This window comes from Diabrotica undecimpunctata, chromosome 10 (assembly GCF_040954645.1).
Source record: "Diabrotica undecimpunctata isolate CICGRU chromosome 10, icDiaUnde3, whole genome shotgun sequence".
Taxonomy (NCBI): domain Eukaryota; kingdom Metazoa; phylum Arthropoda; class Insecta; order Coleoptera; family Chrysomelidae; genus Diabrotica; species Diabrotica undecimpunctata.
This window is the reverse complement of record NC_092812.1, coordinates 45,015,669-45,039,848: the sequence shown is the minus strand read 5'-3', so window position 1 is coordinate 45,039,848 and position 24,180 is coordinate 45,015,669. Positions and strand designations below refer to the sequence as shown.

Sequence of the window (24,180 nt, the reverse complement as noted above, 5' to 3'; positions counted from 1 at the left end):
CGCTATTAAACACAGCATATAAAATTATGTCGACCTTAATACATCGAAGACTGACCAACGCTATGACGAATATCATAGGACACTATCAATGCGGATTTATTAAGGGAAAGTCTACAACAGATGCCATACATACAGTTAAACAAATTATGGAAAAAGCTCATGGATATAAAATAGAAATTGAACTGCTTTTTATAGATTTTCAGCAAGCATTTGATACAATAAAAAGATCAAAATTAATGGTAGCTCTGAAAGAAATGGGAATACAAAACAAATTAAGACGATTAATAAAAATGACAATGAGTAGAACTGTAGTGAGTATAAAAACTCAAGTAGGAGACACAGAAGAATTTGTCATAAATAAAGGGGTTAGACAAGGAGATTCGTTATCAGCAACCCTGTTTAATCTTGCCCTGGAATACATCGTCAGGAAAATAAACAAAGGTACCCTTAGAACTAGAGAAGGACAAATAATAGCATACGCTGACGATATTGTGCTAATAACAAAAAATAGAAAAACAATGGAAAAAATGTTAAATGAAATGGTAACAGAAGGAAAAGTAATGGGATTAAAAATAAACCAAGAAAAAACAAAAATAATGAGATTAGATAAAAACTTCGAAAACAAAAAGGTTAGACTAGGCGAATACATTTTTGAAGAAGTCGAAAAATTTAAGTACTTGGGAATATTAATAACAAACAATGGAGAAAGAGAAACAGAAATCAAAGAAAGGATTATTACAGCAAATAAGACCTTCCATGCAAATAAGAAATTACTAAAAAATAAACTATTGAGTAAGAAATCGAAAATGAAGGTATACAAAACAATAATTCGACCGACGATGATGTATGCAGCCGAAACCCTCAGCATGACAAAAAAACAAGAGGAAAACCTTAGAATACAAGAAAGAAAAATACTAAGAGCAATACTGGGACCAATAAAAATAAATGAAAATGAATTTAGACAAAGAACGAACCTTGAGCTACTGGAAGAAATTAAGGAAGATATAGTGTGTAAAATAAAACAACAAAGAGCAAAATGGCTAGGACACGTATGGAGATCAGGATCAACTACGACGATATTCTCAATATTGGAATGGACACCAGCTGGCAAAAGAAGACGTGGAAGACCAAGATCTACATGGTTACAAGAAGTTGTAAATGATCTCAACAAGGCGGGCATACGACAGTGGAAAGGAAAAACCAGAGATAGGACACAATGGAGAAAAATAACTGAGAAAATTAAATAAGGAACATGAGGACTGATCTACCTCAAAACATAGATCTAGAGAGCGTAAGCGGCGTAACTCCTAAAGGGGTGTTTAGCCACATATATATATATATATATATATATATATATATATATATATATATATATATATATATATATATATATATATATATAGTTATGATTGTTTATTTTGACTTTAATCTTAGTTTATTGAGCCAATAAAAAAAATATAACTTATTTGTTATCAAAAGTAAAATGAACTCCTTATATTACCTGTGTTCGATGGATTCAAAGATTTTCTAGTTGTCTTTTATCGGGATAGAGAAGAAAGGATAAGAATAAAAAAAATATTATATTACAAAAATTTACGTTTCTTTATTTTATATGAACGAATAAAACAATTATCAAATTCTGTCGTTATCTTGTCAATCAGCATACAAGAAAATAAATCAAATTTTTATAATAATAAGATTTTAAATCTCCATACATTTATATTAAGTGAAAACCAATTTTACTTAAATTTTTCTTTACTTGAAACAAGAAACAACAAAACTTTAAACTTTTGATTAGCCTAACAAAACTTCAGCTCTTAAATTTGAATGCTAATGACCATGATGTCAAAACCGATCCTTCGCAGATATAAAATTCAATTGTACAAAACACTTACAGCTTATTTTCTTATTGAATTGTATGTTGGAACATAGCCAGAAAAATCCAGTCTCCTCAACGATGTGATCTCTCCTTTTTGGCACCTAGGCTCCTTCCTACCGTCTCTGCAAACCTGCTGCACTAACCAAAAACACCTGATGCACTTCTCCAAAAACTCAACTACTTATTAATGACACAAGGACCTCCTTTTGTCAACTTGATGCCGTAAAACTACTTTCACAAATCTTCAGAAAATGCCAACGGTAGATACAAGGACCTCTTTCAATCTACTTGCTATCTCCTTCCGCAAAACTATTCAATTCTTTTCACAATGCCGGTATCCAATTCACGAACCACACCCTATCTTGAGAAAAACGACTGCTTCCTTCGATGACCAAATTATAACTGACTTCTCCGGTTCTCATGATCGGCTCACAAATTCCCATTTAAAAACGACCGTCCAATCAAAAACTCAAAGTGTGTTTACCATGATTTTGGAAAAGCCTAATTTCGGTTTCAGAGAAAAACTAAATAGCTTACTTTAAAATTGGTTTTGTCAATACACAATTTATACATATTTCAAAAGATTAGAATATGGTCATTTAATACTCGATTATACAAACAATGAAAAGATTAACTTACAGGTAAAATGTCTTCTAATTCTAAACAAACGTTTTTTGATAATTTTGTTTGAAACGGAAAAAGGTCGCCAAACAAATTTCTATTCTTATCTACACTAAATCTTATCTTAAATTACTATATACAATTTGTTTATATTGATATCTTAAAATTTTATTTCGATGGATTTTTTTATTTATTTTTCTTTGGTTGGGAAATAAGAAACATAACAATATATATATATATATATATATATATATATATATATATATATATATATATATATATAAATGCAATGCATCAAATGTTTTACTGTGTGTATTTAGATGAGCAGGTAGTTTTAGATTGTAATTTAGAAATTAATTTATTATATATATATATATATATATATATATATATATATATACATTTTATTACTTAATTTATAATTACTCAGAGATTGGACCATTTACTGCAAAAAGACTGTAAATAAGGAGCAACCTTATCAAACAAATTGCAAGTCCCATTGTGCAAAAACAAACTGGATACAGGGATAAATGGAAGCGAATGGAAGAGTCCTTATTTATAATAAAAATGTGTAGATAGATACCGTTTGAATAACTAGATTTTTGGATTTCGTAAGTTGCTCTGGTTAAAATCCTAGCTCTGTTGGTTTTCGTCTTTGGGAAAGTTAAATAAAAATATCCTGGAATTAACTATTTGGTTGAATTTGATTTTGACAGTTAAATCATTTACCACACTTTTAATTTACTTTTTATCAAATAGTCTTTATTGTTTAACAATTTCTGCAAAATCTTTTCTATTTTCGAATATTATTATTATTATCGAAATATATAAAATTCAATGAACCGGTATTTTCAATAAAAATAAGCGTAAGGGTCAGCTGAGACGGTTTATCAGCAAAAGGCCAAGCTTTCTACTATCGTGAGTATTTTCTTGAAAGTAAAAACGACAAAACTGGAACATGTGTAAAGCAGCAGGACACAAAACACAGCATTTGTGTCAGTGAGATTAGATATCTTATTCCTCTCCAATGCTCATTCACAACGGCGGCCTCCGTTAATATCCTTAAGCAGATTACATCCCTGATTCTAAGTTGCGTACGTCCATATCCGAATTTCTTGCAGTCCTTCGTTCTAACAACAGGATCCCGCTCACCTATTACAGTTCATTGCTTACTGTTTAGTCCGGTAAAATTCGAATAAATTTGAATAAACAGCGTAAGAGCAGCATTTGTCACTCAACTTTCTTCCCAATTTAAATTAATTTCAACCACCTCTATATACACAGCAAAATTATATGCAATATTCATATCAAAAGTACAAACTATTCTCCCTCCATCATTATCACAGATTCTTTAAACTCTTCTTCTTCTTCTTCCTACTTTATAAATAGGCAAAATGCCTGTTTTACTTCGGTTTTTAGCCTCAATTGACGTTGTCTGGCCCTCTTTTCCTCGGTCGTCCCAATGATCTTCTTCCATTTGGCGATTTGTCTCTTGCTATTCGTACTATTCTATTTTCTGTTATTCTTTCGATGTGTTGATTCCATTCCACTTTTCTTCTTTTGGTCCACGCGCTTATTTCCTCTTTACCACATCTCGCTCGTATTTCCTCACTTCTTACTCTGTCTCTTAGAGTTTGGTTTGTTATTTTTCGTAAGACTTTCATTTCTGTTGTTTCCAGTAGTCTTTGTGTTTTCGCCGTATCTGCTCTTGTTTCCGCTGTGTACGTCATTATCGGTCTTATTGTTGATTTATATATCCTGGTTTTCGTTTCCGTTGTGAGGTATTTGTTTCTCCAGATTGTGTTGTTGAGACATCCTGCTGCTCTGTTTGCCATGTTCTCTTGTTTTTGTACTTCTTTTTCCACTTTTCCGTAGCTTGACAGTTTTATTCCCAAGTATTCAGTTTCCATCACTTGTTCTATTATTTTGTTATTTACGACTAGTTTACATCTTCTCGGTTCCGCTGATATCACTATCGCTTTAGTTTTCTCTGTTGAGATCTCCATGTTGTATATGAGCGCCGTATCTTCGAATTCTTTAATTAATATTTGTAGATCATCTCCATTTTCGGCTGTTATTATGGCGTCGTCGGCGTAGCATACTATCCTTATTTCCTTTTCTCCCATTCTATATCCTCTTCTTTTTTTAACTTTCTCTATGACTTTATCCATTATTAGATTAAATATTAATGGGCTCAGCGAATCTCCTTGTCTAATGCCAGTTTCATATTTGATAAGTTGCGATAGTTTTCCTTTACATCTTACCATAGCTATGTTATCTTTATATAAATATCTTTAAACTCGCTAACAATAATTGGTCATCTGGTCAACAATATACTAATAACCCTATAGTCTTACTTGTCAAGAAAGAACTTGCAGCCTCACAGCAATCTGGTTCCGAAGTTAAATTTATATGGGTTCCATCTCACATTGGAATACAAGGTAGTGAAAAAGAATCCCTATAAGCAAGAGAAGCTACCAAAAATGATCATGGAGTAATAGTGTCAAAGACTATCTAGACTAATCGACAGTGAAACCGTGGTGCCTAGTAAATAAAAAGAACTCACTAAGTCAAAATTTCTCGACTTCAATTATACCAATATTACGCATAAGTACCTAATGACTAAGAAGATAGTCCAGTGTGTGAATAATGCCAAGTCAACATTACTGTTAAAGACTTCCTAACAAAATGTAGAAAATATACAGTGAACAGACAAAATAGCAATATTTCCAGTGATTTAAATTAGCTTTCTTAAAGGTACATCTTTATAAAATTTAATATAATGTAATAACTAATGTTGTTAATGAGCCAGGTGATTAAAATTGATTGTAAATAAAAAACAAAACGATTTAAAAAATGATTTAAAAAAAAATGGCAAAAACATCAAAACGACTTGTTGGTTGCCTATCAGTACCCAAAAAATTTTACCAAACTTCAGTCCACCTACATTAATAAAAATTTTTTTTTTCAAATTGCTTAACGTAAATTTAGGATAAATTCATAATTCAAACTACAACATTGATGGTTGCTACTTTTATTTTATTATAATTTTAACTTATTCAATTTTAAACATTGCTGGCTAGTCATATTTAGACACATACCTCAAGTTACATTGACTGCTTTATTCCGACTTCCGTCCTAACATGTCATTATTGTCATTTTAATCAGTTGCCATCAACAATCCTCTCGTAGGGTTAGACACTTTGTCTCAGGACTAACAACCTCCAGTGTAGTTTTACTTTGCCATGTTATCAATTCCAATTGTAACTTAAATATCATAGCATCTAAGATCAAATAATGTAACTTAAATTCAAATTGAAAACATTTGACGGGTTTTTACCCAAGTATTTTAGTAAGTATTAACCACATTTTGTATTAACCTTGGTCAAAATTTTAAATTTTATGTTTTCTTTAATTAAAGTGGTTATATACTTTTAGGATACACTGATGATGGAATATTAATTCCTAAAACGTTCTGTGATATAGCCCGATAGGGTGTTTTAATTAGATACCTTTTATAAAGGATTTTTAAATCATTTTTTTGTGATACATGGTGATACAGCCAGATACAGGAACTTAGTTTCCTCGTGGATAAGTACTTAATGGTCGCAATGAATTATTTTTCAAAATGGCCTGAAATTGCTCCTCTTCCCAATCAAGAAGCAACTACAGTAGCAGAAACATTCATAACAAACGTCATACCAAGACATGGAGTTCTTTTAGAGTTACATTCTTATCAAGGACGAAATTCTGAACCAAAATTATGGCTAGAATTAATGAAAATCTTGGCTATTAAGAAAACTTGCATTACGCCTTTCTATTCACAATCAGACGAAATGGTCGAAAGACATAACACCTTCCAATGGCAATACTATTCAATGTTTTTCGCTGATAATCACATAGATTGGGATACTTTAATTCATCTATTTCTGTTAACCTATAGAAGTTACGAACATGAACCAACCAGTAATTCTCCATCAATGATGATCACCGGAAGAGGAATGAAACTTCCTAAAGATCTTATTTTTGGAAGATTGCCTTCCTGCTAAGAAGAATCCATGACGTACATCGAAAATTTGAAAGAAAAATTGGAAAAATTCTACGAATTTGCTCGTAAAAGTTTGAAGCTTTACAGTAATAAAGCCAAAGCCAGGCTCGACATGCATGCTATAGGTACAACTTTCCAAAGAGTTAACCCAGTATGGTTATCCAATCCTATACGTAAGCAAAGACTTTGTCCGGAAATGTAACGAAACTAGAAAGTTCCATACACCGTCCTGCAGAAAATAAACGATTTTATCTACCGCATCCAGTTTTCATCTAGAAATAAACCCAAGGTAATTCATATTGAGAGATTAGCTCCATACCATGGAGCCAACCACCCTGTTGGCTTCAAGCGGTCCCTGATAGATCAGTTATTCGAGACAAATAACTATAAAGTAGGGAGCAGTGTTACGACAGTTCCCTTGAAGAAAAAAGAAGTCTTGAATTTTGCAGATGTTATCGAAAAATCCTGAAATGTCCAGTGAAGTCTAAAATGTCAGAAAATATAGATAAACGGATGTTGATAGTCAGTTTAAATAGTTGTAATTGAGATTTTGAAGTTTAAAGTTGTCAGTTTGTTAAAGTATTGTAAACAAGTTGTGATTTGAACAAAGTTATTGTAAAGAAGCGGAACAATGTAAAGCTTTCCTTTCATTCTCACCAGAATAGAAAGAATACACATACATACATGACATTCGACACTTCTTCATCAAGTACAAAATTCACTATCATTATTCTATCACGTGTTCTTACAACTTATATTACATTATCTTTCACTTCTTTATTTGAAGTTATACCAATTCCATTTTTAGCATTACTTTTATCTGCATACCACAATTTATATTCTTCCCCAAGGTCTTTTGAATATTTGGTGCCTGAATGCGTTTTCTATCAGCATTATATCCTGCACGACTTAGCCAAAACACCACCAATGCAATGAAAGTGCAGCATTACCCTCCACAGTTAAATCTTTCTGTACAGGCCAAGATCCCTAATGTAAGGACTGTACTATAAGCCAATGTATTGTTGCTCGTATCTCACCACTAGGAGGCACGTACTTTATATAGGATACTGATGGTATGTTGGCGATACAGATATTGCAACAAATTCAATAGATATGCTGATACTAGTTTCAAATGCAGAAGCATAACTGCGCATAGAAAAAAGTGCTTTCTATCTACTAGATTAATACTAAACCAATGTAGAAAAAAATATAATGCTATTTAAAACCACGATATGTCAAACGTGAAATTCTCAAATCTGTAAATTTAAATGGAGGTGTGTTAGACATCGAAGATAGTACTAAGGTGTTAGGTGTATACGTTAATAATTTCTAGTTTTATTTTCATATAGCTAGATAGATAGAATGATTCAATGAGGTGTCTTTTGGACTATTCCACTGCAAGACTTCAGGCCTATTGTGGTTATCTAGTCCTAGATTACATTCTTTAGCCTGACCCTTTTTAAAAAGTCTAATACATTTAAGACTGAATGTAAGTCTTTGCCGGTGGCTTTTCTTCGCCTAATACTAAGAACCGCACATTTTCTAGGCTGCCACACTGATATAAAATGTACTCTATTGTTTCTTCTACTAGGTGAGAGAATCTGCGTGGGTCATCATCTGCTAATCTCATCAGATTTAACTGCCTATTTAGCTTACAGTGCCCTTTAAAACCAACTATGGTTTTGACTATTTTCTTGTCTCTGCTTATTATGTCCGTCGTAATTTTTTTTGAATGTTCCATAATGATCTGGTTCGAAGCTTGTCAAACGCTTTCTTTAGGTTAATCTGACACAGAAATGCCAGTCTATTATACTCAGTGATTTCTCAGTAATTCGCTTTAAAAGGAATATTGCATCTGTACACGATCTTTCACTGCGAAAACCCTGTTGTTCATCTGCTAAACTTATCCTCTGATTTATTAGCACTTGTAAAATTTTAGTTGTAAGTTCTAGCGTAGTATTTTCTATATTGGATATTATTAAACCTTCAGATTAGATCAAATTCAAAATATATTCACCCGTTGCTTTAATGTTTGTGCTGCCCAATATGGTATGGTATGCGTTGGCATCACATTCTATAATGAATTGCAATCCCTTTCCTAGACATGTAATATGTAAGTATGTTGCTTATAATACTTGGTGGACTTAGAGCCTCATCACCCGGAGAGTAAGCTGAATATCCAACAAGCTTCTTCTCGCGTATTTCCGTGGTTATAGTTAGAATACTTGTAATAATATCATCGATGCAGAGCATCGAGATTAGTGTACAATCTACTCTATTACTGCGATTATACACGACCTTAGCCTTATAGCTTTTAGTGTGAGAAAGCTATGTGAAACATACATGTAAAAAAATTAAATCAGACTGTGTATATAATAAGAGTTAAGTAAAAATCAATATTAAAAAAAATCAGTTTATCATGGAATCTTTAAATCAAATTTAAGATATGAAATTATTTTTTTTATGGGGGCAATAGTTGTTTAGAAAGGGTATTTTTAGTTCAGAAGAAAGTATTAAGAATAATGTTGAACTTAGTTTAAAGAACTTTTAATAAGAGGTGTTTAATGCTTTTAATTAAATATAGAAATTTCTTCTTTTTAGCATCCTCTCCTCACACCTTGAGCCATTGTCAGGACGTGGTGACCTCTAAATATTATTAGGTTTCTGTCTACATTAGCTGCGATCCGGTACCGTATGGACGGCTTCATTTAGGGGTTTTCTCACCAGAGTCTTCATTTGGTCTGCTCATCGTGTTGGAGATCTTTCTCTTGGTCTCCGGCATTATACCTTTCTTTCTACTACCAATAATTCCATGGTCCCTGTTCTTCTTGCTATGTGGCCGAAGTAATTTAGGTATGCTTGGTTTACTTTTTTTAATAGCCTGTCTTCCAGAATTGCCAGGTAGGTTCTATGTTACAGAACATAGTGTTTTATAAAAATGTATAAAGTTATTCAACAAACTGCATCAAGCTATAAAACTAACATAACTAAAATTTTAATATAGAGCTACCATATTTGTGTAGAGCTGTAATTGATATAAGGCCCCACAGTCTAACATAATGTTACTCGGGGTAACACAAAATAAGGTATCTTCTATTTCTCTGACACTATTTGATAGCTTTATTGCAATTGTATATATACTATTGTTCTTCAAAATGAAGTTATTTATTATTAACGATTAACTATAAGGGGTATTAAAATAAGTGATCTACGATTTTTTGAATTAACTTTAATTAGTTGTTTGATTAATATTTGGTATCCTGTCTTCTTGATCTGGCTGTATAATGTTCTAGTCTTCAATTCTCTTAGTGCTTTACCTTTCTTTCTTTGATATTCAGTGATTCGTCTGTTACTATTTCTGATGTAGGTGATTTATTTTCCTCTTCATTTTTAGCAAACAATACTTGTATGTAATCCATCCACGTTCCGACTTTAATATGGTGGTTCTAAAGGAATGTTGAAAGAAGTCGAGAGTTAGCAAATAACTGAGAGATATCATATTAAAAAACCAAATAATATTTACAGATAATATATTATCAGAATATATCAAATATCAAATATACGTAAAGCCTAGAATACCGTACATCACAGAATCACAGGCGAGTTTGTAGAGATAATGTAGACAGTATTATATAAGAAAGACGGCAAACAATTATAAACCAAGCAAGTGAAAAACAGGCAGCCCACGAAAACGATTATATGAGAGCCAAACATATTTTTCTTTATTCCAGTTGTTGTGGCAATTGTCTTATAAAGTTTTATCATTGTATCGTTTCTTATCTTGTTCTCAATGTTCTGTCATATTTCCCATATATATATATATATATATATATATATATATATATATATATATATATATATATATATATATATATATATATATATATATATATATATATATATAATCCTTATCAATGTTGTGATCAATGTGATCTTTCTCCAAGCTTGTGTATCATCTTAGATACTTTAATTTTTGTTGATATTTTCATATTGAAATTCTTACTTACTAGATAAAGTTTGTAGACAGATCTTCGTAGTCATCAAATAAACACTTTTGGCAATTTGTGATTTGTTCCCAAAAATATATTACATCAAAAATGCCACAGCGAAATAGTTTATTTTAGCATAGACCAAATTTGCTTGGGCTAACAGCTATACTAAATACAGCATTTACCTAGGTCGGCAAGATCTTTACGGTGATGATCCGCTGGGCATTGTGCGATCGCTTTAAGTGGCTTAACCGCCCAGCATTTTTCTATGACTAGTTGCACAAGTGAAATATCGTAAAGGATGCACAAATTCCTTTTGACAGCTGTGGGAGTTTGCAGAATTTACACTCATTCATGTTTTCAAAATATATTTTAGGATGAAGCTTTTTTAAATATATTCCAAAGAAATCTTTTACGTGATTTTTATTATATCCATCATAGTGTTATAAAATGTTTGTTGTCAATAGTTTCCTGCTCTATCGTATAATTTTCGTAGTTTTAATATCTTCATCCATCTTTTATGGAGCTTTCCGCTAGTTGTTCTTCCTTGAACAATACTATCGACAAGTGAAAAACGCAGCAATTGAAAAGACACAGGCATATTACAATCACTTACAAAATAAAACAGTGAAAACAAAGAAATATACGGAAAAGCTCGAAGTAAATAAAAAAATACTACAAATCAAGCATCCGCAATCATGGAAAAAGTTTATTAGTTGAACTTTATATGGAATAGACCATATAAACAATGTAAGAACTTATGGAGACGATCACAACATCAAAGAATAGCTTAGCAACAGGAACAGACCAAATAATCATGGAACTTGGTAATAGTTTGGTTATTTAAGAGTACTAAATGTAATAAATAAATGTTGGTAGGAATCCAAAATATCTGAAACGTGGCAAACAGTACAAGTTTTGTCATTGTTGAACCCACTAAATATCAAGCGATTAATTCGTCCTAACATTTTAACTTTTATTGTTTATGATAACTGAAGCTCCACCTAACAATTTACAAATAAAAGTAGTATCAGTTGTCATTCTGCTGCGTAACATTAATTAACAACTCCGCCTGCAGTTTTGATAGGTTGGATGGAGTAGTCCCAATCCCGGATAAAGGAAGAGGGGGTCTACAGCCAGGTTAGCACCCTACTGATAGACTTTAAAACCATACAGCTCATAGAAACAGGATTATGCCTTGGAACAGGAATGATTTCATTACGACAACTAACGCGAGAAAGAGGACAACAAATTTATGGAAAACGAGAAATAGACTTCGCATCGTACTTGGAACGTAAAGTCTCTAAACACAAGAGAGCAGGAAATTACAAAAGAGCTTGTAGAAAAAAATATAGACATATGTGCACTACAAGAGACGAAGAAAAAAGGAAAGGGTCAATTTATGCTAGATGACTATCTGAGTATTTACAGTGGTGTTACGAAAGAAACCAGAGCCAAAGAAGGAGTCGCCCTGTTAGTACACAGAAATTTTTTACACCAAGTACGAGAATATAAATATACCTCTAAAAGAATAGTAAGTCTAAATATTAAACTAGATGTCAAACCTCTGAATGTGATAGCACCAGATGAGAATGCACCAGAGAACAACAGAGATACCACCACAAGGAAAGCTTCTACGAACACCTTCAGACTGTAATAAACGAGACCCCAAATGATGAATATATAATCATTATGCCCGTGATTTTAATGCCCGTGTTGGCAATAATATAGTTCCAGGAATAAAACAGCGATATAACGAAAATATTATTAGAAATGAAAACGAAGACCTTCTCACGGACCCCTGCAGCATATACGAAATGCGTATTAATAATACATTTTTCCCCTACAAAGAACAATACAAATATACTTTTCAAAACAGTAGACGACAAAGATCTATGAGAGACTATATTCTGTCAAATAGAGAGATACAGCCCTCTAAAATCTTGGATGTAACAGCACTAACATTAGCAGAAATAGGAAGCGATCATAAATTGGTATTGTGCAAAATCCGAATAAAAACACTTATATGTGATAACAAAACACCAGAATACACCACAAAGATAAAAGTCGAAAGCTGACAGAATGACTCCACAAGATATCTATTCCAAAAAAGAATAACTAAAAAAAGGAGAAACACATATATCACAAAAAGTGATGGAGTCGAAGAGAGCTGGGCAAAAATTAAGTCTAATATCTTAGCCTCGGCCAAGAAAGTTCTTGGTGAAAGAAATATAAATAAAAATAAATCGTTCCCAAGGCGAAGAACTCCATGGTGTTTTACAGAAGTAAAGGAAAAATGTAAAGAAAAGAAAAAAGCTTACCTGAAATACATGTCAACCAAAACACAAGAGGCATACCATAATTACGAGATAATTAGAAACGAAACACATACACTTGTAAGAAAAATAAAAAATTATCACTGGGAACGCTTTTCGAAAGAAAGGGAACATGATTTTTACGGTCTGCAAAAGGAAATGGCGCTTCATAAGAGGTAAAAGAACGGAGGTAAAGGAACTAATAGAACCAAAACACATAGAAAAGGATACGTGGATTGACTACCTAAAAAAGCTCTATGCAGAGGAAGAACAAACGACGTTAGAAGCAGAAACACCAGAAATGACCACAAATGACCACAAATGAACAAGCGAACTAATTCTACTATTCAAAAAAGAGGACAAAAAACAGCCAGAACTTGTTAAATATTACGCTAAAACTTACAACAAAAATTATACAAGTACTAATAAATCATAAGATAAGTTTAGCAGATGAACAACAGGGATTTCGTAGTAGAAGATCGTGTACAAATGCAATATTCGTTATAAAGCAAATTACTGAGAAATCACTAGAGTATAATAGACCAGCATTTCTGTGTCTGATTCACCTAAAGAAAGCGTTTGATAGAGTAAGACTCAAAAATGTAATCCATCTTGTGTATAATAGAGAAGTTCCCCTAAATATTATAAAAACTATGGAAAACATCTAGCAAAACTACAAAATGGAAGTTAGAATAGATGGACAACTTACAGTACCTATAGAAATAGGAATAAGACAAGTGGATTCATTGAGCACCATGCTCTTCAATTTGATCATGGATGAAATCATCAAAAGCGTTAACAAAGGAAGAAGATACAGAATGGGAAACAAAGAAATAAAAATACTCTGTTACGCAGACGACGCAATATTGATAGCCCAAGATGAAGATAGTCTGCAAAGACTGGTCCGCAGATTTAACATAAGAGCAAAAGAATTTATTATGAGAATCTCATCTCAGAAAACTAAAACAATAGTAGTCAGCAAAGAACAAACCGGATGTAAAATAAAAATTGATGGCATCAGTATTGAACAAGTAATAAAAAAAATACCTATGAATTACATTGTCTGGCTATGAAGACCTGGACAAAGAAGTGAGAGATCAAGTACAAAAAGCAAATAGACTGGCAGTATGCCTTAATAGCACTATATAGCGAAACGGACACATTAACACTGAAATGAACTCAAGAATTTATAAAACCAGTGTAAGACCAATAATGACATAGGCCCCAGAAATAAGACCGGACACAACCACAACGCACAGGCTACTGGAAACAGCAGATATGAGAGTACTGAGAAGAATTACAGGAAATACGCTGAGAGATCGAAAGAAAAGTGAAACCATTAGAAGAAAATGTAACGTACAGTGTATAAATGAATGGACACGAAATAGAAAAAAAGAATGGAATAACCACATAAGCAGAATGGAGGAGACCCGTGTTGTCAAAATAGCAAAAGATAAGTCACCAATCGGCAGAAGAAGTATTGGATGACCGCGCAAAAGATGGAGTGACAACATTACATAGAGGTATTAATTTGCCAATGAAGAAGCAGAATTGATTGTAAAGAAGAAGAAGAAGAAGAAGAAGAAGAAGAAGAAGAAGAAGAAGAAGAAGAAGAAGAAGAAGAAGAAGAAGAAGAAGAAGAAGAAGAAGAAGAAGAAGAAGAAGAAGAAGAAGAAGAAGAAGAAGAAGAAGAAGAAGAAGAAGAAGAAGAAGAAGAAGAAGAAGAAGAAGAAGAAGTAGAAGAAGAAGAACATTAATTAACCACGACTGTGCAATCAGACTGACTGTGAAAAGGCTAATGAATAATGTCATTAAGGCAACGATCATCAAGGGAAAATACAAAGGAGAGGATGTCTTGATCCCGTGTATACCGATGATTCCAAAGAACGTACCATTTGATTTTAAACGTTTATAATTTCTCGTGCTTTTGGCTTTTGCAATGATAATAAAAAATCACAAAGCCAATCGTTGGAAGTTTGCGGAATTAACTTCGAGTTTCGATGTTTCGTGCATAGACGATTCATTCACGTATCGAAAAACCATCATCGTTGTATATATATATACAGGGTGTCCCAGACTAATTTACCCACGCTATATCTCTTAAATGAATAGAGATTTTCGAATGGAACAAAAAGTGATCTATTCTACTTGTAATACACTTTAATAGGACGTAGAAAAAAATCATCCCCTAAATATTCATCCCTTAGTTACAACCCCTAACTTTAATTTTTTTAATAGCACCCTGTATATTTTTTTATAATTTTTTATGTGGTCTTCTATCGTCTATTCAACAGATTTATTAAAAATAAAATCGGTTTGTAATCACTCAAGAAATCAATTTATTTTTTATTTTTGTTAAGTGTCCCAGACTAATTTATCCAGGCTATATTTATTAACAAAATAGAGATTTTTTAAAGGGACAAAAACTGGTCTATTATTACACTTTATAATAGCGAAGAAAAAATCATCCCCTAAATATTCATCCTTTAGTTACAACCCCTAACTTAAATTTTTTAATAGCACCCTGTACATTTTTTTAAAGTTTTGGATGTGGTCTTCCATCGTCTATTCAACAGATTTTTTTTTTTTAATAAAATGGGTTTGTAAGGTATCAAGAAAATATCAGTTTATTTTTTATTTTTGTTAAATTAATCAAGATAGCCTTAAAAAATAGAATAGAAAAGAAATATGCTTTATTGTCACTGAAATTAGATAAATCGTCAATATTACAAAATAAAAGAATGAAAGTAAAACAAAAACAATTTATTGCAAACTTTAAATAAATTGCAAATTGAACATACTACTCGTACAAATAAAATACAACCTTAGGAACAATAAAACTTAAAGCAACAAACAATAAAAATAAATGCAATAAAAATTACATGGAAAAATAAATCAAAACACCAACTAACTAATATTATTTACATTAAATGTTCGAATTGTAACCCACCTGCTGCAACACACATTTCGAATCGTTCCAGAAGATTTCTGGTACATGTGGCTCGAATCATTTCGGGAGTAATTTGGCGACATGCTTGTCTTATTTTTTCTTTTAATTCCTCTAAATTTTGCGGTTTTGATTGATAAACAATATCTTTTATCGCTCCCCAAAAGAAAGAGTCAAGAGGTGACAAATCACATAAACGTGCGGCCCACATAATTTCTGGAGAGTTGTTTGCTATCCAGTGGTTATCAAAACGGTTTTGTAGGTGGTCGCTAACGATTCTTGCATTATGTGGAGGAGCTCCGTCTTGTTGCCACCACATTTCTTGACGCTCATGAAGAGGAATATCTTCTAGCAAATCGGGTAGAATGTTTTCTAAAAAGTCTAAATATCGAATACCTGTTAGAGCGCCGTTAAAAAAGTAAGGACCTATAACACGGTCATTAAATAAACCGCACCACACATTTATACCCCAAATATTCTGAAATCTTGTTTCCATCATCCAATGTGGGTTCACGGGAGACCAATAATTGGAATTGTGACGGTTGACAACACCATTATTGTGAAATCTAGCCTCATCACTCCACAATATTTTTGATAAAAAAAGTGGATCATCACTGATTTTTAACATCATTTTTGCAATAAACTCAAGACGTCTTTGGTCATCACCAGGCTGTAATCCTTGAACTAGGTGCACTTTAAAAGGACGGTACTTAAAATCTTTGAGAATTTTATGCACAGAACTTTTTGGAATACCACATTCACTGGCGAGGGTTCTAACAGACACCTTGGGATTAAAATTAATATATGCTAGTACATTAATAAGGTTTTGGTTACATCTTACTGTGCGTTCAATTGTACCTCTTTTATTATTAGGAAAATGTCCCTGTCTAAGTGAGCGTTCCAAATTCTTAAAGGTTTTTTCGCTTGGAATGTTTCGATTTGGAAATCTTTCTTGATATAATTGTCGGGAAATTCTCCTATTTTTTAGGCATTCTCCATAAATCAAAATCATATCAACGTACTCGTCAGGCGAAAATAAATAAGGCATATTGAAATGTTATAGATACACAATTACAACAAATATAATTATTACTGGTCTAATACCAAACGTCAAAAATAATAATTGTTGATTTGACAGATCAAATCATGGCAACCTGAATTAAGCTTAATATCCAAGACGTAAAATAACCCCAAAAGTTTTTTAAATATTGTGACTTTATTATAAGAGACTTTTTTGTAAATTTTTGCACACTTAATTTTGCACACTGGAAGATAACGTATGCTCCTACAAAGACCAAATTTTGAAAAATTAAAAATAATGTTTAAATAAAAAGAGTGTGTACTTCGTACGCACGTAAGAAGTTATACTACTTAGTTAAAATAGTAAAATTTTCAGTGATAATAAAGCATATTTCTTTTCTATTCTATATTTTAAGGCTATCTTGATTAATTTAACAAAAATAAAAAATAAACTAATATTTTCTTGATACCTTAAAAAACCCATTTTTTTTTTAAAAAATCGAATGAATAGACCATAGAAGACCACATCCAAAACTATAAAAAATGTACAGGGTGCCATTAAAAAATTTAAGTTAGGGGTTGTAACTAAGAGGTGAATATTTAAGGGATGATGTTTTTTTCGCCATATTAAAGTGTATTACAAATGGAATAGACCAGTTTTTGTCCCTTTAAAAATCTCTATTTTGTTAATAAATATAGCCTGGATAAATTAGTCTGGGACACTTAACAAAAATAAAAAATAAATTGATTTCTTGATTGATTACAAACCGATTTTATTTTTAATAATTCTGTTGAATAGACGATAGAAGACCACATTCAAAATTATAAAAAAATATACAGGGTGCTATTAAAAAAATAAAAGTTAGGGGTTGTAACTAAGAGATGAATATTTAGGGGATGATGTTTTCTTCGCCATATTAAAGTGTATTACAAATGGAATAGACCAGTTTTTGTCCCTTTAAAAAATCTCTATTTTGTTAATAAATATAGCCTGGATAAATTAGTCTGGGACACTTAACAAAAATAAAAAATAAATTGATTTCTTGATTGATTACAAACCGATTTTATTTTTAATAATTCTGTTGAATAGACGATAGAAGACCACATTCAAAATTATAAAAAAATATACAGGGTGCTATTAAAAAAATAAAAGTTAGGGGTTGTAACTAAGAGATGAATATTTAGGGGATGATGTTTTCTTCGCCATATTAAAGTGTATTACAAATGGAATAGACCAGTTTTTGTCCCTTTAAAAAATCTCTATTTTGTTAATAAATATAGCCTGGATAAATTAGTCTGGGACACTTAACAAAAATAAAAAATAAATTGATTTCTTGATTGATTACAAACCGATTTTATTTTTAATAAATCTGTTGAATAGACGATAGAAGACCACATCCAAAATTATAAAAAAATATACAGGGTGCTATTAAAAAAATTAAAGTTAGGGGTTGTAACTAAGGGATGAATATTTAGGGGATGATTTTTTTTAAGTCATATTAAAGTGTATTACAAGTAGAATAGATCACTTTTTGTCCCATTCGTAAATCTCTATTTGTTTAAGAGATATAGCGTGGGTAAATTAGTCTGGGACACCCTGTATATATATATGTATATGTATACATATATATATATATATATATATATACATATATATATATATATATATATATATATATATATATATATATATATATATATATATATATATATATATATATATATATACGGGATGATTGATTTGTGTGATAAAGCCCAGTAGATCCGCTATATTAAAAGATAGCAAAATAACAAAAATTCTACAAAAATTCTGGTTTCATATTACAAAATTAGTTAAAATATTACAGAATGGCAGACCAAACTTATGTTTTTTTAAATGAAACATCCTTTTATCAATAACAATAATCTATGGTTGCCATAGACGTTTTGTTGATTATCCAAATTTTCAAAAATAAAATATTGGTAATTTTCTTTATATCGAATACAGGTTGAGTGAAAACGCAAGTACAATATTGTCTCAGTAATTTTAAATAAAACATCCTATATTTTATGCCCCTATCGAAAAGTACCATTACCATACTTTTATTGTTATTGAATATTTCCTATAAATGTATTAGTTATTGAGGTATTTTCATTTTTCAAAGCAAATGATAAATTTTTACAAATTTTAAGTAAGTCGTGACTAAATTGTCTAAATCTGACAGTTCACCATAAAATTGTTAGTGTATAAACTTACTAAATAGTTAAGATGCATTTTACTGTTGACGAAATAATAGATATGATCTGGATATTAGCGGAATACAATAAAAATGTGTTATTATCAGTAAGAATTTATCATGAACTGTTTCCTGAGAGCAACATAGAACAGCAAGCTTTGAAAGATTGAAGGATCGGTTTAACCGCACTGGTTCAGTTATATATAAAAAACACGAACGAACAAAAAGTAATGTGACAGAAGAAAACAAAATAAATATTTTTCTGGCTGAAAAAAAATTAACTTACTACTTTGTGCAAAGAATTCTTGCAAAAACAAAATCCACCCTTACCGTATTCAGTTGCACCAAGAATTAATTTAAGAAGATTTTAAAATGGAAAAAAGTATTTTGTAGATGGGTCTTGGATAAAATCAATCAACAGAAAGATTTCTTCGATAATTTGATATCTGAAGGTGAAGCTACGTTTCATAAAAAGCGGTTCTGTTAATAGGAATAACTTTATTTATTATGCCACAACTAATCCATACCACATAGTTATCCATACCCTGTAAAACTATATGAAAGCTGAATGTGTGGGGAGGTCTTGTTAGTAACCATGTCGTGGTACCATATTTTTCTGAAGAAAATCTAAATGGTAAGATGTATTTAGGTGTTTTAGTAAATCAATTGTAAAGTGTACGTAAATAAATGTGGTTTTTGCATGACGGTGCTCCTGTTGACCATAATACATTGATTTAAGGTGAACTTGATGATCAGTGTTATGACGAATAGAAATTTCGGTCAAAATTCACAACTCACTCTGTATATTGTTAGGCAATGGAAGCAGACAGTTTTTAATGGCAACGAGTATATTCGCTGACTCACCCTGTATACATATATTGTTTACCCATGTATGTAAACATATTGTAATAAACTTGTACCAGTGTCAATGGCCAATAGTTGTCGACACTTTAATTTAGATAAAAAAATTTTTTTATAAAAATTAGACATCTGATAAATAAAATGTGATAAGGTAAAATAAATTTAAGCACATTCAGAGATATAGTACTTACATATTTTTAATAAGTGTAACTTAATTTTTGTACTCAATTTAATTAGGTATGTACATCTGCCGAAGTCAAGTGATTATTAAAAAAAATTTTAAATAACTAAGAATAACAATTAAGTTATTTTGTAAAAATCAATAGATTGTATAATAAATTGTATTAATAAAGTTATTAAAAATATACTCTTCTGAAACATTTGATTTTTTTAATCAAAAATTTTAATTCCTAATCAGTCTATTTCTACCAGTATTAGGGTAAAATGGAATGCAACAAACACTATGACCCATATTTTTACATTGTAACGATAAGACTACCAAAGAGAATTGAAATACTATTGTAAAAATAATACCTCAATCAACCATGGGAGCTTATCGTCTATACCTTGCCTAGCTCAGTATCTCAAGGGTGAGTTCGTCTTGTCTTAAACTAGGGATTGAACCTGAGTTCTCAGTTGATAGCAAATAAGACAAATTTTTAACCAATCATATTTATTTAAATCAATAAAAAAAAAACAATAATTAACCCTGCCAAAGCTTAACAGTTATAAGTGTTACTTATTGCTTCGATGGGAGGCTTGTGTGTTCTAGCTGTTGGATCCTCCAATTAGAAGTTGTGGCTTCTGGAGAGCTGCAGTCACACGTGGCTGTATGTCCAAATATGCCAATAAGACCAATAAAATTTCGATATGTCCAGTAAGGTTTTGATATGTTCAATAAACCAATACGGTTTTGATATGTCCCATAAAAATAAACTGTCCAGTAAAGTTTTGATATGTCCAATAAAAATAAACTGTCCAGTAAAGTTTTGATATGTCCAATAAAAATAAACTGTCCAGTAAAGTTTTGATATGTCCAATAAAATAAACTGTCCAGTAAACTAAAAGGATAAGAAACAACATGCATTAGAAACACATCAAAAAGAAAGGTTTAACTTCCTTGCCATCTTACAAAATTACACTTAAAAAAAATAGCATATGGCAAGGATAAAATGAAATATGAATGTTACTACTTAGTTAAATTCTGTTAAAGAGTCCTAATGCATATATAAAAAAAAACGTGCTTTCGAAAGAAAGTAAGGTTAGAAATATTGGAAATGTGGTCAGAATTATAGAATAAATATCACAATGAAAGTACTTACCTCAAGAGAATTTGTAGACTATACAAATGAGTCTTATAATAATTTTTGCCTTCTTTTATAAATTTCAAAAGAGGCAAAAAATAATCCCACTACAGAAAAGTTGTTTTGACAGAAAGTGGGAGACTGAATGAAGTTAGCACAGATGTCATAGGATGTTGCTATAGATATCATGAAACTAGCTTGTCAGTCAACACGGAACAGAATAGTCTGCCGAACAAAAGTGAGAGGGCGAATATTTATTCTACGGGACAGAAAGAGAAAGAAAATAAAGACAGAGGAAGAAAAGAAAATACATTTTGTGGGCGCCAACTATTTTTATAAATAAAAAAAAAATAGTAAAAATTAAACTGAAGATAAAGAAATTAATAAATTAATAAAGAAATTAAAATGAAATAATTATTGAAATATAAATTAATAGAGATGTGACGTTTGTAACGTTACAACATACGGGTGAGGCATTAGTGCAAGGAAGTCCAATTACTCATTAGTTGTAACATATAAGAAAACAATTATTTAGGTAAAGTTAGGATCATAGTCTAAAAATATATTAAACATACAAGACCCCCGATATTGACGGGGTGGAATAAACTTTTTTAAACTAATCTTTTTTTTAATGGAACACTCTGTATATTTTTACATTTTTGGATTCTTCTCGATATTCTCGTGTTTTCAATATTCTCCATTTGGCAGTGTTATATGAGGTATTTTAAAAGATAATTACGTTTTTTGGTAATTTTGTAGCAAAATGAACACCCTGTAGAATTGTAGAGATTTGAAATCCAAAAATATATATTTATATTTAAAAGATTTTTAATATAGTCTACTGTTGTATAAAATTATTAACATAACGAAATATTTAATTAAAAAAACTTAACATAGAAGTAAAGACTACTGGTGTTGTATTGTATGTTGTACGTTGTTGTATGTTGTATGTTGTACGGTGTTGTATGTTATATTAAAACTATTTAAAATTTATCCAAAAGGATTACAATATTTTTCAAAACATTTTCGATGCAGTCGGACCATCATCAGTAAAACATTTTAAGTCTAATTGTAACTAGCTACGTAAATAAGTGTAGTAAAAACTTTTGGATTACATGACAAACATGGTTAAATGTGATAAACTACTGACACGTGGTCGATGTTATAGGATTTCACCTAAAGAGGAACATACATCTTCCCTGCTCGAACGCAGGACAACTTCGTCCACCGCATCGGTTAGTGCCAGCCAACTGATTTAATTTTGCTATACAGAGTTGGTCGAAACTTGGAATGAGTATTTTCTAAGTTTTCTTAAATAGAACACCCTATATTTTAGTATTGTAATGAAATGGTATTTTATAATACTTCATTATTTATTAAGCATTCGCTATGCCTAACTACTTTAATTTGTGAGGTATTTGTCATTTTTGTGTCAAATATTAATTGCAACAAAAATTAGGGGAAATGTTATTGCGTTGGCCGTGAAAAAATGCATAATAAACTAGACTGATCCCTAATTTGTTAATATTTAATAAGATATCAAAATACCTGTGTAATTAAAACTAAAGTGAAGTTAATTCTACAAATAAAATTAAATACAAAACAAAATATTTACTAAACAAAAAGTAATAAAAAATATGGCCTCCATTGTCGTCAATACATAATTGCAAGCGATCTTCAAACGAGCGACACATTTCTGTTTAATCTCATACATTCGTGTCTAAGATCCGCTTGCCATTATGCTAATTTCAGTACTGATTTAAGTACTAAAAATATTAGTTGCGCAAGTCGATTTAGTATGAAAAATGTGGGTTTGTGTTTGAAAATATATTAATTTTTTTTTTTATTTAAACAAAAATGACCCTGCATCAACTACTAAGAGTTATTAGCAGGGGGTACAAACACAAATTATAAGTATTTAATTTCTTACAATGTATTCTTCTTCTTCATGTGCCTTGTCCGTTCCGAACGTTGGCAATCAACATGGCTATTCTGACTTTGTTTACGGCAGATCTGAATAGTTCAGCAGATGATAATCCGAACCATTGCCGCAAGTTTTGGAGCCACGAGTGTCTTCTCCTCCCTGGACCCCTTCTGCTGTCTATTTTCCCTTGAACGATCAGTTGTAGTACTCTATATTTATTATGTCTCATAACGTGACCCAAGTATTCCAACTTTCTTTTCTTTATACTTATTCCTACCTCTCTCTCTTTACCTATCCGGCGTAGTACCTCTTCGTTGGTCACGTGCTCAGTCCAGGATATACGTAATATACGTCGGTAAGCCCACATTTCGAAGGCCTCTACTTTTTTCATCAATGTATTATATAACTTAAATATATTCTATTAGATACTGTAGAATTTAATGTCTTTCAAATATTTCAGCACTTGGTTGAACTGGCAGCTTAGTAGATCCTTCATGTTGGTAGAGAGGTTATTTTTTCTTCTTTCTTGGGTGTATGTTTTGCATTCTAACAGAATATGTTTCACAGTGATTTGTGTCTTGCAGTTGTGGCAGAAAGGGATGGCTATTTTATTTATTAAGTGTATATGGGTTGGTATAGTATGTCCTATTCGTAGTCGAGTTATTATCACTTGTTCACAACGTTTGAGTGGGAGTGGTAAGGTGGTGCCGACAGTTTCTATGACATCTTTTAATTTGTTGGATGTGGCATTCCAGTTACTCTGCCATAAGTTGGTAATATGTTTTTTAATGGAGTTTATGTGGTCGTTTCTTGTTAGCATGTGTGATACAGGGATGCTTTCATCTAGTGCAGCTTTATTCGCAAGTTGGTCCACTGCTTCGTTTCCCTTGATTCCCACGTGTGATGGCACCCATAAAAAAGTTATATCTATGTTGTTTGTTGATAGTAGTATGAGTTCATTTTTTATTAGCATTATAATTTCATTTGATACAATTGCTGTAAAGCTTTTAGTGTACTTAATGAGTCAGATATTATAACATAATGACGTGCGGATTT

The 24,180-nt window shown here is 31.5% G+C and overlaps 1 protein-coding gene across 1 annotated transcript; it reads left to right on the top strand.

Annotated features, from left to right (window-relative positions):
- The first annotated feature begins 6,111 nt into the window (after window positions 1–6,111).
- Window positions 6,112–6,549, top strand: LOC140451699 (uncharacterized). Its single transcript, XM_072545542.1, has one exon. It carries the CDS (start codon window positions 6,112–6,114, stop codon window positions 6,547–6,549), a length of 438 nt encoding a protein of 145 aa, XP_072401643.1.
- Window positions 6,550–24,180: the final 17,631 nt, after the last annotated feature.